Below are 15,841 nucleotides of genomic sequence, written 5' to 3' on the forward strand. Positions count from 1 at the left end.
ATTTACTTTGAAAGTAGTTGTTATACTCCAGAAACATGGTTTTTCTGACCTCCACAAACTATGCTGAATTGGTTGGAGTCTTTGAGATATTCATTGAAAATCTATAGCAAAATGTGCTGAGGGATGTCCCACAAAAAAAGTTTTTGTAGTCTCATATGATAAAATCAATTAGAAAATGACATTTATAACCCGGGAACGAAAATTGTGTTACATATTGTTAGGGCCGGGCTTTAGCACAGCAGATTAATCACTAAGCTGCAATAAATCTTGCCAACCGGAAGGTTGACAGTTTGAAGCCCGGGTCAGGGTGAGCACCTGACCTTTAGCCCATGATATTTTGCACCCCTCAACGTTTTCTGCCAATGGAGTTCGTGCCCTCCAAATAGGATGTTCAGCCTCACAACCCTGTGTGTTTTATGAATTCCATATAAACATCCTGCTCCTATTTTATCTCATCATTGTTTGTTAACTGTTTTTATCCTGAATGTGTGGCCCTCCCATTGTCTTATTTGAATGTTTATTTTATGATTTTTTTTCTTTTTAATGTCACTTTGATGATGATGTTGTTGTTGTCTGTTGTATATGTTTTGATTTTATTGCTGCATTATGTTGTTCGGGCTTGGTCCCATGTAAGCCGCTCCAAGTCCCCATCGGGGAGATGGTGGCGGGGTAGAAATAAAGATTATTATTATTATTGTTATTATTATTATTATTATTGCCCAGCTTCTGCCTACCTAGCAGTTCAAAAACAAATGTGAGTAGATAAATAGGAACCTCATTAAGCGAGGAGGTATTTTAGGCAGGGCATTTGGATCAGAAAAAGGAGGAAGTTTATGAACAAAGAAAACTGCTCGGCAAGGAGATGGCGCAATAGTGGCTCCCTATGGCCGGAACTGAGCACAGTCTCCAAGCATGCCAAAAGATGGATATCTCTATCTGTTGTCTGTTTTGTCATTGTTTAATCAGCACTGAATGTTTGCCGTATATGTGTTCTGTGATCTGCCCTGAGTCCCCTTCGGGGTGAGAAGGGCGGAATATAAATACTTTTGGTAGCAGGCTTCATTGTGTTATAGTTGTGGTGCTGCTTAGAAGAACCCATTCTGACCTCTTTTCTCTAGCTGCTGAAAAGGTTTCTTGTTCCATACCTGACGGCGTTCCCATTGACATCACTGTGAAGCTCATGGTGTGTTTAGTTCATCTAAACATCTTGGAACCTCTCAATGTAAGTATAGGAGGGAATTGTGTCTGGGTACATTTCCATAAAGTTTCAGCAGCAGGGCAGTCCTATAAAATATGGCCTGGGATGGAAAGGGTTTAGCCAAGAGTTCGAACTTTAAGAGAATTGACTGGTTTTGGCCCATGGGAAGAATGGTTCTTTTGTCAAATCACAGATTCCTCCACCATTATTTTGTCAGCACTTCCCATCCAGCTTTGAGAGATTGGTTACACCTAAGACTACTTTGAATTTTTTTTTTGTAATTTTTTGTAAACACATATTTTATAGGCCCTTTCCACACTGCCCATATATCTTAGGATCTGATGCCAGATTATCTTCTTATCCCAGATTATCTGGCAGTGAAAATTCATATAATCCAGTTTAAAGCAGATGATCTGGAATCAGGTCCTGAGATATAGGGCAGGGTAAAAGAGGCCATAGTTTGGTTTTGTATCTGCCCTTTTCTCCTGTCAGAACCTGAAGTATTAGGGGCAACATGATAATGCTTGAGTTGCCAATCAAAAAGGGGTAATCTGACATCCTGCACTGTATATACCATAATGTATTACAGCTCTAGCTATAGAAATTGGCTTAATGCCTGTCTTCCAGCATCCCTTAATCTTTCTTGTAGGGAAATGTCATCATTTTCTCTTTGGATTGGTTGACATGGATAATATACTTGTAACACTGTCCTTATGTTTTCGTTTTTATTTTCTAATGAATAGGAATGGTTTGCTTTCTAACTCATTTACAACAACAACTACTACTCTACAGATTTTTATATAATATGTGAATGTTTTTGTAATTTCTCCTAATAAATATATTTTCTGGTGGAAGATCTGCATGACAAAATTTGCAAACAGTGGTCCCTCAGTATTGACTAGCGTTGTGTTCCAGCAGATACTAAAATTAGTGGATCCTTAAAGTCTATTGTCTGTAATGTTGTAGTAAATTGTAATCCTAATATAAAATGGCAAAAATCAAAGTTTGCTTTTTTGTTTTGTTTTTTTGTTTTTTAAAAAAACCCTCTTCAGGCTGTTAATAGAAGAATCTAGAATCTATGGATACTATGGGCTGATTATTTTTACAAATAATAATAATAATAATAATAATAATAATACATCATTTAATGTGTTACCCACCTGTCTACATGGCCCAAGATGAGGCAAGACATAGATAGGTCTTCAGTTGTATTTTGAATTCTGACAGCTGATTTAGCTTTTTATATTCTTCACATTACATGCTTTTACAATACCATATATTTTTTATACTGGTTTCAAGCAAGACTTTTCTTTTTTGTATTATTGACCCTTTTCAGAGATATATTCACTCTTACAAACATTTATTCCAAACATCCTGTTAACTAATGCTTGTCTTTGTTTGTGAAGCTCTTGTTAACCACATTAGTGGAACAAAATCCTGAGGATATGGGAGATTTGTACCTTGATGTTGCAGAAGCCTTTCTTGATGTTGGAGAATATAATGCTGCATTACCTCTGCTGAGCTCTCTGGTGTGTTCAGAAAGATACAATCTCGCTGTTGTTTGGCTCCGTCATGCAGGTAATAACTCTGTCCAGTTTAGTAGTGTGACTTCAGCAATGAAAACTATCTCTGGTTGAGTTCGAAATGACGCAAGTTGGCTCTGGACTGCCCTATATCCCAGGATCTGATCCCAAATTATCTGTTTATGTCAGATTATCTGGCAGCGTACTCATATAATCCAGTTCAAAACAGATAAACTGAGATCAGATCCTGGGATATAGTGCAGTGTAGATTCACTCTCAATCATTGTAAGCTGCTCCGAGTCCCCTGGGAAGATGGAGCAGGATATAAATTATTATTATTATTATTATTATTATTATTATTATTATTTCTTTTTAAAAAATCATGATCCTCTTCAAGGATCATGATTTTACAACGTAACGTACCAAAAGGAGCAAAGATTCATGTGCTCAGCCAAAGGTATGGTTAATTGCTAAACACAGCCTTAGGCCCCTTCTACACTGCCATATAATCTAGATTATCATATCAGATAATTCACATTTTCTGCTTTGAACTAGATTATGAGTCTTCACTGCCATATAATTCAGTTCAAAGCAGATAATCTGGATTTATATGGTAGTGTAGAAGGGGCCTCGGGGCCCTTTGACACAGCCATACAACCCAGAATATCAAGGCAGAAAATCCCACAATATTTTCTTTGAACTGGGTTATCTGAGTCCACACTGCCATATATTCCAATTCAAAGCAGATAATGTGGGATTTTATTCAGCTGTGTGGAAGGAGCCTAAGTGTATTTGACAAGAAGATATATAAATATACTTCAGCAATATGTGTGAACATACCTATGTTTTGTTGCTTGATGAGTGAGGATCTGACCCTGCAGTGTCAGAACTGAGATGGTCCTGATGGTCGCACAATTATTGGGGGAAATGAGGTATCCTTGGGAAGGAAGATGGTGGCTGTTTTCTTGTGAGAGTTGGTACAATATGATAACTCAGATGTCAAAGCCTGAGAAAGGACTTGGTTGACTCTCTTTCCAGAGTGCTTAAAAGCGCTGGGATACATTGAGCGTGCGGCCGAGAGCTATGCCAAAGTGGTGGACCTGGCGCCCTTGCACCTGGATGCGCGCATCTCCCTCTCAACGCTCCAGCAGCAGCTGGGCCGGCCAGAGAAAGCCCTGGAGGCCTTGGAGCCAATGTACGACCCAGACACACTGGCACAGGATGCCAACGCAGCTCAGCAAGTAAGAATGTCCAGCTGGTCACCTGAACTGAGTTTGGCATTAGAATGGATGGGTAGTGGGTTAGGAGCATGGAGACTGCTGCGAGGGGTGAGATCTTAATACCAAATGGAGTCAAGGAACCTGGGGAATGTTAGCTAGAAGTGCAGAAATACCTTCAGGGGAAACTTTTTGCCCACATTTCTGTTATAGTCCTTGTTCGGGCTTGTATGTTTCGATTGAATGCAAGATGAGACTCATTGTGTTCTACTTGCCTTCTTCCAACATTTAGGAATTAAAATTGCTGCTCCATCGTTCAACGTTATTATACTCTCAAGGCAACATGTACGGTTATGTAGATTCGTTGCTGACTATGTTAGCAATGCTCCTCAAGGCAAGTAAAATCTTTTACTACATGTCACAATGGGTTTAAGGCTTGCGCATAAATTCATTCTCTGCATGGTGATAATATGCCAAATGGATAATAAATGTAAATCTTATTTGGTCTGTGTCAGTATATAAAAAGATCTTGTGGGACTTCTGGGCTGGAAGAATAAGGCTGGATATACACTTCCCTGTATCCCGGGATCTGATCCCAGATAATCTACTTATCCCAGATTATTTGGCAGTGGAGACTCATATAATCCAGTTCAAAGTAGATCATTTGGGATCAGATCCTGGGAGATAGGGCAGTATTAGACCAAGTTTATCTCAGAATTAGTTTCAAGGATGTTATAAGATCCATTTGTAGGTTTAGATAAGATTGAACATAGAACAGTTTTCTGAATATTGTTGTCAGGAGAAACCTGCATTATCTGAAAGGTTTTGGTCAGGATTAGTCCGTCACCAAGATCTCACCAATTGAGAAAGCACTGAATGGGACTGAGTCGCTTGCCATTCCTATCTTCCTATCTGTTTGAGGTCTGCAACTTTGGATCTCTTTGTGGCTCCTTTCCAGGTTGCCATGAACCGGGCTCAGGTATGTTTAATATCCAGTTCAAAGTCTGGAGAGAGGCATCTCTATCTTATTAAAGTGTCCAGGGACAAAATCTCAGACAACAACGATCAAGAAACAACCAACTGCGATGCCAAAGGTAATAGGTTTGTGTCTGTGGGGTGTTTGTGTTGCAGTCAGGAGATAGAGTAGGGTATAGATTGCCTCTTCTGAAAAATAGCTTTGTGTATTGTACCTTTGAATCCAAAGGGGCATGTGCACTGTAGCATTAATGCAGTTTGACACCATGCCTCAATGCTATGCGATCCTTGGAGCTGTAGCTTGGTGAGGCAACAGTCTTCTTTGGCAGAGAAGGCTAAGCACCTTGGAAAATTACAGCCTCCAAGATCCCATAGTACAGAGGGCTGCTCTCAGTTACCTGGACCTTTTCTGATTCTATTTTTTGACTTCCCCTCACATAAGAAGAGGGTTAAAAATAAAGTATTATTATTATTATTATTATTACTATTATTATTATTAATTTATATACTTTTGTTCTCTGCATTATGTGGGGAAATGGGCTATAAGCATTCTGAAACACTGCATTGTCTTGTGGCTCCATTCTAGCCATATTTGTGGTGCTTACAAGCGTGCTGACCAAAGATGATTGGTGGAACCTCCTGTTGAAGGCCATCTACGCTTTGTGTGACCTTTCACGGTATAAAGAGGCAGAGCTCCTGGTGGACTCCTCCCTGGAGTATTACTCCTTCTACGATGACAGGCAGAAGCGCAAAGAGCTGGAGTACTTTGGTCTCTCTGCCGCCATTCTGGACAAGAATTTTAGGAAAGCTTACAATTACATCAGGTGAGTTTCTTTGCCTGGGTCGAAGAAGCAAAGTCAGCTCAAATCCGGTGATAGAAATCTTCATCAGATGGAAAGGCTTGCCGCTGCATACAGTCGGTCTTCCTTTCCAGCGATTCAAGCAACTATAGCTTCAAAATACATGGAAAAAATCCTGTTTTTGTTTTCGGTTTTATTTTACTGTAATTTGTTGTTTGGGCTTGGCCTCATGTAAGCCACCCCGAGTCCTCATTGGGGAGATGGTGGCAGGGTATAAAGATTCTTCTTCTTCTTCTTATTATTATTATTAATTATTATTAATTATTATTATTAAAAGCTTGATTTTAAAAGGTAAACGTTTCCCTTTGACAGTAGGTATAGTTGATTCTGACTCTGGGTGGTGCTCATCTTCATTTCTAATCCAAAGAGCCGGCATTGTCCATAGATGCCTCCTAGTTCATGTGGCTGGCATGTCTATGAAGCACCGTTACCTTCCCGCCAAAGGAGTACCTATTGATATACTCACATTTGCATGTTTTCGAACTGCTAGGTTGGCAGAAGCTGGGACTGACAGCGGGAGCTTTCTTTGCTCCCTGGATTCAAACCGCTGAGCTTTCGATCAGCAAGTTCTGCAGCTCAGCGGTTTAACCCGCTGCGCCACAGTGGCACCAGCTTGATTTTACCCTACGCCAATGTCTAGGCATGCCCTTTTATAGCCTCTAGCCATTTCACAGGTCATCGGTTCTTTTTGGCACTCATTTCATATAAGGAACATTAAACTACACCATTGTCTATAATGGGACTTGAGCATCAGTATGAGGAAGTCCTGGAACCAAACCTCATAAGATAACAGTGATCCACTGTTATTTCTTTCTGTCCTAAAATAGTCTCTTTACCTAGTGATAGGCTGTAACTATAACGCACTAAAATTAAATATAAATATATATTGGTAGTTAAATTACATGAATTTAATAAATTACATTATCTGCATAAATTAAATTACATTAAAATACTATAGTAATCATGGTCAACTTGTGGATGCTCATACTGGGGCTTCCGATATAAAAGCTGTTTTTTCTGCAAGTTTCATGTGTTGCATGTTAGTTGCAAGAAACCCATTTTTTTCATTGCTTGGTGCAAAAAAGCCCCCTTCTGCTTTTCTCTTCAGCGTGATTCCTTTGTAACACTTTGGGATTTTCAAATACCAGGAAACAAGTGTGCAAAATCTTTACTATGGCTATTATTCTTTCATTTTTTAATACGAGAAAGAATAATTACAAATAGTTTTTTCACCCCTAGCTGTGTTTCTCTGATCACTCACTAGAGGAGTGAATCAGTGCACTTTATTTCAGCATAGATATTGAATTTTGCTCTAGAATTTGCACTAGCCAAGATGAGACCAAGGCAGTGAGGAGCAGTGGTGTGCACATCACCTTGGAGCAGTGTTTCCCAACCTTCGTCTGTGGAGCATTAGTGGTCCACAAGAACGAAAATATGGTCCATGGATTCACCATTACTACACCATTGCCTCGAAACCATGCAGCGATGAGAGCGACTGGTTTTGCAAAACCCTCTGATAGTGCCGAGGCAACGGGGATGTTGGGTGTGGAGCGGCTGACCACTCACAAAAGATTTCTATTACCACATCAGCTCTAGATGATTAAATATGGTTTTTTGTGGGCGGGCTACTGGATGGCATATGTTCTGTATCTGAAATAAGAGCTGATGTGGTCTCTCCAATGCAGTTTTCTGAATCAGTATCCCAAATAACCAAACCGAATCTAAAGTTGACCAAAAACTGATTCGTAAACCTTTTGGTGCTGATGTTGGAGAGTGGTCCCTGGTTTTAAAAATGTTGGGAACCACTGCCTGAGAGAATAATTAGATTGCATGCATAAATGGCAAACAAATAATCATAGCCCCACATACTGGTCTGGTAATGGGATTTGTGTATTGGAATGCTGGGAAGGAGGCCTTGCCTTTTGGGTCATTTCAAAAAGGAAAAAGCATTTTAAAACAGCAGTAGTTTAGCAGATCAGAAGCTTCCTGGGCTAGCAGCAGTGAATAAGCTTCAGCAATTACAGGAACAGAGACAAGCTTTAAAAATTACAAGAGACTTTCTTGAAAGAATTACAGTTCTGTATATAAATGTAAAGGCCTAGCTCTCTCGGGAGACATCTTGTCTCTCCCCATGCTCACAGGAGAGGAAAATGGAAGACTCAGAGGCTTACCATGTGGCTAGAAACTTTAAATAAAGCAAGCTGTGTCTCTGAGGAGTATCAATCTAACAAACAGAAATTGGAGAAGAAAATAGAGGCATTGGGAGAAGGGTTTTCCCTGGCAGCTGAGATGTTTATCTCTTTGATGACTATAAACTTATGTAGGATGTGGTTGAGTTCCAACGCTAAAGAAAATGTGATGGAGGGTGATTTCCATCCGTCTTGATTGAAGGATTATAACTGTAAGACCTGTCTAAGGTGCAAGATGTATGACAAATGCTGTGTTACCTCCCTGCAAGAATTATTTCACTGGTCAGTGCCTGAACCAATCCCTTCACTGTACGTAGCCTCACGGGTCCTTGCTTCTTTTGCAGGATAATGGTCATGGAGCATGTCGATAAGCCTCAGCTTTGGAATATCTTCAACCAAATCACCATGCACTCACAAGATGTTCGGCACCATCGCTTCTGCCTTCGGTTAATGCTGAAGAACCCAGACAATCATGCGCTCTGTGTTTTGAATGGCCACAATGCCTTCGTGTCCGGTAGTTTCAAGCATGCTCTTGGTAGGTGCATTACTAGCATTGCAACCTCTGACCATGTGTTTAATATTCATTTTCTCTAATCCTATTATATCTATTTCACACTTTAATCTGCATGTGTAGATAGATAATAGGCATTTTGCTTCTCTGGACCATTACTGCCAGAATTTTAAACCCATGGCGGCCAATGAGATCAGCACATTGTGATTCTGAGAGCTGTAGCTCAAAAAAGTTACTTTTCTATGTTTGATGTGATACAGACTCTAGAGCCGTTGTATGATTTTTGTTGCTGGAGTTAATGGACTTGAAAGAGTGCTTATTTGGGAAGCAAACACATATTTGCCACAGTGGCTAGTTAATGCTCTACTTCTATTTTCCAGATGAGCAGAAAAACCAACAAGACTTTTTTTCTAATAAAAAAGAACACATTGTTGAAGAGATATTACATTTAAAATTCATTTAAAATACGACAATGTTGTGTCTATGCTGTTAGGATGCACTGCCATGTCCCTTTGTTACCAAATGACCCCAAAACCTTCAGGGTTTCTTCATCCAATCAAACACTGGAAGCAAGTAGATGGTTCAACAGGTTTATTTGATCAAATTACCCTGCTGGGTGAACAGAGGCAAGTGCCACCCAATACTGAGACGCAAGTCAGCTTTATGGTCAACATCTTGAGCATGTGCACAGATGATTTCCAAGCTATTTTCTCTGATTAGTACCTCATCCCTCTCTTTGTTTTGTTTCTTTCTGGCACCAGCTCTTATCAGTATTCCTGCGCCTGTTTTTCTCAGCAGCTGATTCCCCCTCCAGCATCTCACCTTCCTGCTTGTTACTAGACATTTCTCCTTTGTATTTTCCCCTTGTCTGAACTTTCAGCTTTGTTTGGTAATTTCCCCCTACTATCATTGCTCTACTCCCTTCAATTCAAATGTCCTCGGAGGGGGGGGGGGACGACCCTTTTTTCTCATCTGATGCCAGTGGCCATGCTGGTTTGGGATTATGGGAATTATCCTCTTCTAAAAGAACAAAGAAAGCTTAATAAATTATCAAGCTTTAATTAAAGCAACAAGCCATAGCACAGGAAATTTCATGACCTCAACAGAAAAGAGAATGCCCCTGCTTATTCTTAGTAGTTCAAAGCTTCACAAGTAGAGGCTGAGCTAATTCTTAGTACAAGTGATATACGGATGTAAGATATTTCAGTGCGTATTCTGTGTTTTTTGTTTTGTTTTGGGGACTTTATTCAATCAGAGGAAAAGCAATATTAATAAATAACATTCCTGAATGCTTTCTTGTAGGCCAGTATGTGCAAGCTTTTCGTACTAACCCCGAGGAGCCCCTCTATAGCCTCTGCATAGGCTTGACATTCATCCATATGGCTTCTCAGAAGTATGTCTTAAAACGACACGCACTTATCATACAGGTGAGTGGTCAGGCTCTCAGGTGTACTTGTAACACACTCTCATCCATCAATAACAATTCAGGCTTTCAGGCTTGTAAGGGGTAGACTTCCTTCTTTTCTTTACTCATACCTGGTGAAGGATCATGTTGCATACTTTGAAGTTACGATGGGATTGTGTTATGATTTCAGATATCATGTTATGACTTGAATAGAGTGTCCACGAATATACACACAGCCCCCCCCCCCCCAAATGTATACACCGTTGTAAAAAGTTCAAAAGCACTCAAGATGGTACAAGAGTAAGGCTGTAATACTCTCCTTAAGAGGAAGTTTCAGGGAGTGAATTATCCTGTGGGTGAATTATGATGGCCTAAGTCAGATATATGCCACTGCAACTCACTTTTTTGTCATTTTGGAGATACAATGTTTCTATGCATTGCCCTCTACTGGCTGTATAACTAAAATCTCCCTAAACCACTTGTTTTCGGCAGTAGTCCCTTGGAAGTAGATGGATAATTGTCCACTGCTTTTCCACTCTCTACTGAATAGGAAATGGCTTGGTTCAGGTGGCGGGGAAAGAGTTGCAGCTGAGAATAGTTGAGGCTTGTTTTTGGGTGCTGGGTAGGAGATTTGCTGCTGCATCTTATAGCTAGAGTTGTGGCCTAAGTTCGATATGCACATCTCTTAAATATGGCAATCAAAAATCAATATAATTTTATTGTTCAGATTATTAAATCACTGGTAAAATACATTTTTAAAAGAAAACTAATGCTTTAAAATCCTAATAGACTAATGAATATGTGTATAACCTTCTCTCACTCCAGTGGATGAGATTGAAAACTATAGTGATTGTACTAATAGAGTTATATATACTTTAGATCAATGAATGTATTTAGATATTTTGTTTTCCATACATGGGGACTGCCTATGGTATACAGGCAGTCCCCAAGTTACAAGCATGCGACTTACAAACGACTCATAGTTACAAACAGGGGTGAGACAACAGGAAGTGAGAGAAATCTGCCTCTCAGAAGGGAAATTCACTCCTATAAGAGTTATCATGGCGTAAAGGTGTCTTGAGTCCCCTTGAAGAGATAGGGCGGGATACAAATAAAGTATAATAATAATAGTAATAGTAATAATAATAGTTGTTGTTTAAACTGAAGCTTTATCACCAATCCTTGTTTCCACAACAAACCAATTTTTTCAAGATCCAATTCTCACAGGGACAGAAAGTGAGGTGACATCTTCTAAACAGGGGCACAGGCAGCAAAACAAACAACACAGGGGTGTTTGTTTTCCTAAGATATATGTACGTGCGTGTGTGTATTTGGAGTTACCCTTAAAAATGTACCTGTTCCGACTTACGAACAAATTCAACTTAAGAACAAATCTACAGACACTATCTTGTTCGTAACTTGGGGACTGGCAATATATTGAGCTAAATTTTCCCATACTGCCTTTGTTCAAGCTACTAAAACTTAGCTCAAAGAAAAATCTTACAGGCTGTGGAGGTCTGTTCTGCTGCTCATTGCCTTAGTAATGTCTTGTCTTTCTTGTGATTTCTATGGGTCAGTCCAATGCTATTTCTTCCATTAGTCTTTATATTTAGAGATAACCATCTTGCTGAAATTACTGTGATGATATCCATTTTGGATGTACTACTTTTGCTCTCTGGAAAAGAATAAGTTCTGTTAATAGAAGTGTGTCAGTGGGGAGCAGGAGAGTGAGACACTATTAGCCTCCTTTTGTTAAGAGTGGCACGCTGAGGTAGAGAGAGGAAATGCAGTGGGAAAAGAAGGGCTAACTTGAAGTCAGCCTGATTCAGCAATTACCTTGACGGTTTTCAATCACTCTTCTGTCATTAATCATAATCTTCTCTATCAGAAAAAGGAGTGTACTGCCTGTATTATTCTTTTCATTTTTCCGAAGAAATTGGGGTTGCAGATAGAACAGCCACAATAATAATATTAATATTATTAATAATAATAATAATCCCATACCCTAAATCTTAATACCCTAAAATTTGGATTGTTGTGGAAACAAGGATTGGTGAGAAAGCTTCAGTTTAAATAACAACAACAACAACAACAACAATCATTATTATTATTATTATTATTAGTTTTTCGGTCAGTACAATAATAATAATAATAATAATAATAATAATAATAATAATTATTATTATTATTATTTTGTTGTTGTTATTTAAACTGAAGCTTTCTCACCAATCCTTCTTTCCACAACAAGCCAAATATTAGGATATTAAGATTTAGGGTATGGGAAGAGAGATAATCTGCAGTTATTTGTCTTTGAAAGCGACCTTAGAAAACAAGGTAGGTATCTTCCAGCCGATTCCATCTGTAGACTTGAGGTAGTCATTCGCATGCAGTCATGCTAGCCAGATGACCCTGGAGGTGTCTATGGATAATGCTGGCTCTTTGGCTTCCCCCCCAGAATCTGACTCGACTAGACTTGACTCAAGGGGTAACCTTTACCTTTAAACCTATATTTATCCCTTCAAACAGCAATCCTTTGCTCAATGTGTTATCATTTAACCTGGTTCACATTTTGAAACAAAAATGGACGTCTTAGATTTGTGCCGCACAAGTCCAGTGTGGATCTTGGCCAATATATGATGAACATTATACAGAAATGAGCCCATCAGGCAATGTTTCTAGTACCCAGCATTTGAAATCCAATGTTTACTCTTGATTCACAGCTGAGGCAAGAGGTTTTCTCTGGTTTAATGAGGGTCAAAGCTGTCTGTGCATTTAATAGTATAACCTCTGACTCTTCTGTGGGTCTTTCTCTCCTGTACTCAGGGGTTCTCATTCCTTCAGCGGTACCTGAGCCTTCGTGGCTGTTGCCAAGAATCCCTCTACAACTTAGGCCGTGGCCTTCATCAACTGGGATTGGTGCATTTGGCTATTCACTATTATCAAAAAGCCTTGGAAGTTGAACCATGGATCCTGGAGGTATTCTGGAAATCTCTTCAAAATATATATTTAAGTTTGTAACATACACATATGCTCACTAGAAGGCTTCGCATGGACTTTGCTTATGTTTTATCTGGGTTTGCGCTTGGCAACTACTGCACACAATATCAATGTTGTCAGCCCTCCATACTCATAGGTTTAACTTTTGTCAATTTGATTATTACCAGATTATTTGTACCTGCCCCCTCTGCTCTACAACCTTGATAGAGAGGGGTACAGTTGGTTTTTTTGACCAAGATATGACTCTGTCTTTTTTCTGTCAAGAGCGGAACAGTTGGTATACCACACATCTCTCTGTTGATGAAGGACCCTTCATCCTTTGATGGAGGAGGAACAGCTGGCTCAATATGCTTCTCTCTGCTGAGGAAGGACTCTTTTTTCCAGTGGAGAGTGTGTAGTATGCATGTTTTTGAGGTGGTTGGGGGTGGGGTGGGGGTTTAAAATATTTTAGGTAATTTTAATTTTGCAGGGCTCTTGTATACCTAGTCCCAACAAATATGGAGAACTAGACTTAGAGTTTGGAGTTCAGAGTTTTTAAATATTACATTAGCCCCCGGTGGTGCAACAGGTTAAACCCTTGTGCCGCACAACTGCTGACCGAAAGGTTGGCAGTTCAAATCCAGGGAGCGGGGTGAGCTCCTGTCTGTCAGCTCCAGCTCTCCATGCAGGGACACGAGATAAGCCTCCCACAGGGTGGTAACACATCTGGGCGTCCTCTGGGCAACGTCCTTGCAGACAGCCAATTCTCTCACACCAGAAGTGACTTGCAGTTTCTCAAGTCGCTCCTGACATGAAAAAATATATAATTTATATGTACATATTTAAAAACAAAAATAAGGGCCACTTTCATAAGAGTACATTATGAGCTACAGTCCACTTTATCAGATATCTGAAATCTTATCCAGAATTTCAGGTATATTGACAATGTGTATGGATAGACTGGCAAGAGGAAGTTCAGAAGGAAATTATACCTTTTTGGAAAATTGATTATAAAGTGCATAGTAGATTTGGCAGCCTTTTCAGGAGCTCCTTTGCAAAAAAAGCAGCATCGAAGTGAAAAACATAAATACCACTCTTGGAAATCTGTGCAGTGTACATATACTTAATGCACACAGAAACACACACACCTTAAGGCTGAGACGTTAGACGTTAGAAACTCTTTTGAACACTGCTGCTTCCATTTAATATGATGGGATGTCAAATCTTCCTAGTAAAACTTCACATTGTTTTGACCCTGGTCAGACCTCTCAGTATTTTCTTCGCAAAATTTCTTTTTCTTTTTTCAAATAATTTTTATTAGAGTTTTAACAGTGACACATAAAACAAAGAAAAAGGGGGAAAGGAAAATATGTGTATATACATGTATGTACACACACACACATATATGTGTGTGGAAAAGAAAAAAAGGAAAGAAAAACCTGTATACATGTGAATATATATAAAAGAAAAAATTGAGAGATAAAGAGGGTTCTTGTGTACAAATACTTGCAAAATTTCTGTTCTAGTGAGAGATAATTGGGAGCTGGCTTTCAGATATGAAACTTGCCTCCTTGGAAGTCTTCATCAGCATTTTTTGTAAGATTTCACTCCGCCACTGGATTTGAGGAATATTTACAAATAGCTGGGACAAAATTTGCAAGCAATAACACAGCCCAACAAAATAAATACTTGGTGTCTTGTTTTTTAAGCCTGTTTGGGGTGCTATTTCAGTAAATTGCATTGGATAGACTGTGTCAGCTCTAGTTTCTTAGATATGATTATCATGATTTTCTGTGGGCAAGCAGATGAAGAATGGTTTTTGAGATATGTTCTCTATCTCAAAAACTAGAGCCAATAGGGAAAAACTGGTGTAGTTTTTGGAATCAGTGGGTGAAATATACCCCAAAATAGGTCTAACATCTGAGGCCCCAAAATGTGTAATGTCAGTTGAATTTCTTTTGCTTCAAATGTTTGCCAATGTGCCCATGTTAGAAATGCTGAGAAAAATGAATTATCTTTCTCTCCCAAATCAGGGGATAGAAGCTGACCAGACAGACCTAAGAAGAGATATCGCCTTCAATTTGTCGCTCATTTATCAGAGCAGTGGAAATATCAGAATGGCTCGACACCTGCTGTATACTTATGGAGTTGTGTAATACAAGAGTCCACATCAAAGCCCAATATTCAGGCAGGCCATTGGCCTGAGAAGGATGGATTGCTTTCAAGGGGAGGAGAGCAAGCTAGTCAGATAGATGGTGCTGCTAGGAAAAGACAGATGAATGAAGTGTTAAAGTGGAGCTTTGGGAACAGACCCTTTGAAGTGACTGCAAGCAATGCATCATTTATAACAATCGGTGCTCTCTGCTGAATGCAAAGCAGAAAAGTAGACCTGATGCGATTTACTCAGTGAAGTTAACAGAATGTTCCTGATGTGGATTAAGTAGTTCTGATCTGTGATAACTTGACTGGAAATGCTGCAGACTGTAGACTGTCATGACACCATTTGAAACTACAATGTTTAAGGTGAATTAAGCTTTGAAATAATATTTTTAAAGTACTGTGAAAGCAGAAGTTAGTGAGCCTGAAAGACTTCAGCAGGTCAGACCAAATTCATATTTTTATACTTTTAGTGGTGTTGGAGAACCAACAATGAATGCTGAATTGATATCTAAGTCCTTTTATGGAAAGGGATCCTCAGTGGGAATTTTACTGAAACTCTTATTTACTTTTTTTTATTTATTGAATAAATAAAATATCATTTATGTTACTGAATACTATCTCAATACATTAAAAGGTCTCCAAACTATGGCCCGCTGGCCAGATATGACCCACCAAAGCCATTTATCCAGCCTCCACCGCTACCGCCATGGCTGCCATTTGTACCCTTGCCTCCACACACATGCAACTGCCAGTGCACACACACCCAAACTCCCCACTGCCCCACACACGCTGACCGCCATGAAATATTTTTATTTTATTTCTTACCT

The 15,841-nt window shown here is 39.4% G+C and overlaps 1 protein-coding gene across 2 annotated transcripts in view; it reads left to right on the forward strand.

Moving 5' to 3' along the window:
• The window catches only part of GTF3C3 (general transcription factor IIIC subunit 3), a 30,137-nt gene extending 14,511 nt beyond the window's left edge, over nt 1–15,626 (forward strand). For both annotated transcript variants that reach the window (XM_060780878.2, XM_067470742.1), the window contains exons 10-19: nt 1,119–1,222; nt 2,605–2,776; nt 3,760–3,962; nt 4,231–4,332; nt 4,897–5,032; nt 5,500–5,737; nt 8,307–8,497; nt 9,776–9,900; nt 12,702–12,854; nt 14,888–15,626. In XM_060780878.2, coding sequence (XP_060636861.2) covers nt 1,119–1,222; nt 2,605–2,776; nt 3,760–3,962; nt 4,231–4,332; nt 4,897–5,032; nt 5,500–5,737; nt 8,307–8,497; nt 9,776–9,900; nt 12,702–12,854; nt 14,888–15,010 — 1,547 coding nt within the window. In that variant the 3' untranslated portion in view covers nt 15,011–15,626. The remainder of the gene's footprint in view (nt 1–1,118; nt 1,223–2,604; nt 2,777–3,759; nt 3,963–4,230; nt 4,333–4,896; nt 5,033–5,499; nt 5,738–8,306; nt 8,498–9,775; nt 9,901–12,701; nt 12,855–14,887) is intronic.
• Nucleotides 15,627–15,841: the final 215 nt, after the last annotated feature.

Source organism: Anolis sagrei, chromosome 1 (assembly GCF_037176765.1).
Source record: "Anolis sagrei isolate rAnoSag1 chromosome 1, rAnoSag1.mat, whole genome shotgun sequence".
Taxonomy (NCBI): domain Eukaryota; kingdom Metazoa; phylum Chordata; class Lepidosauria; order Squamata; family Dactyloidae; genus Anolis; species Anolis sagrei.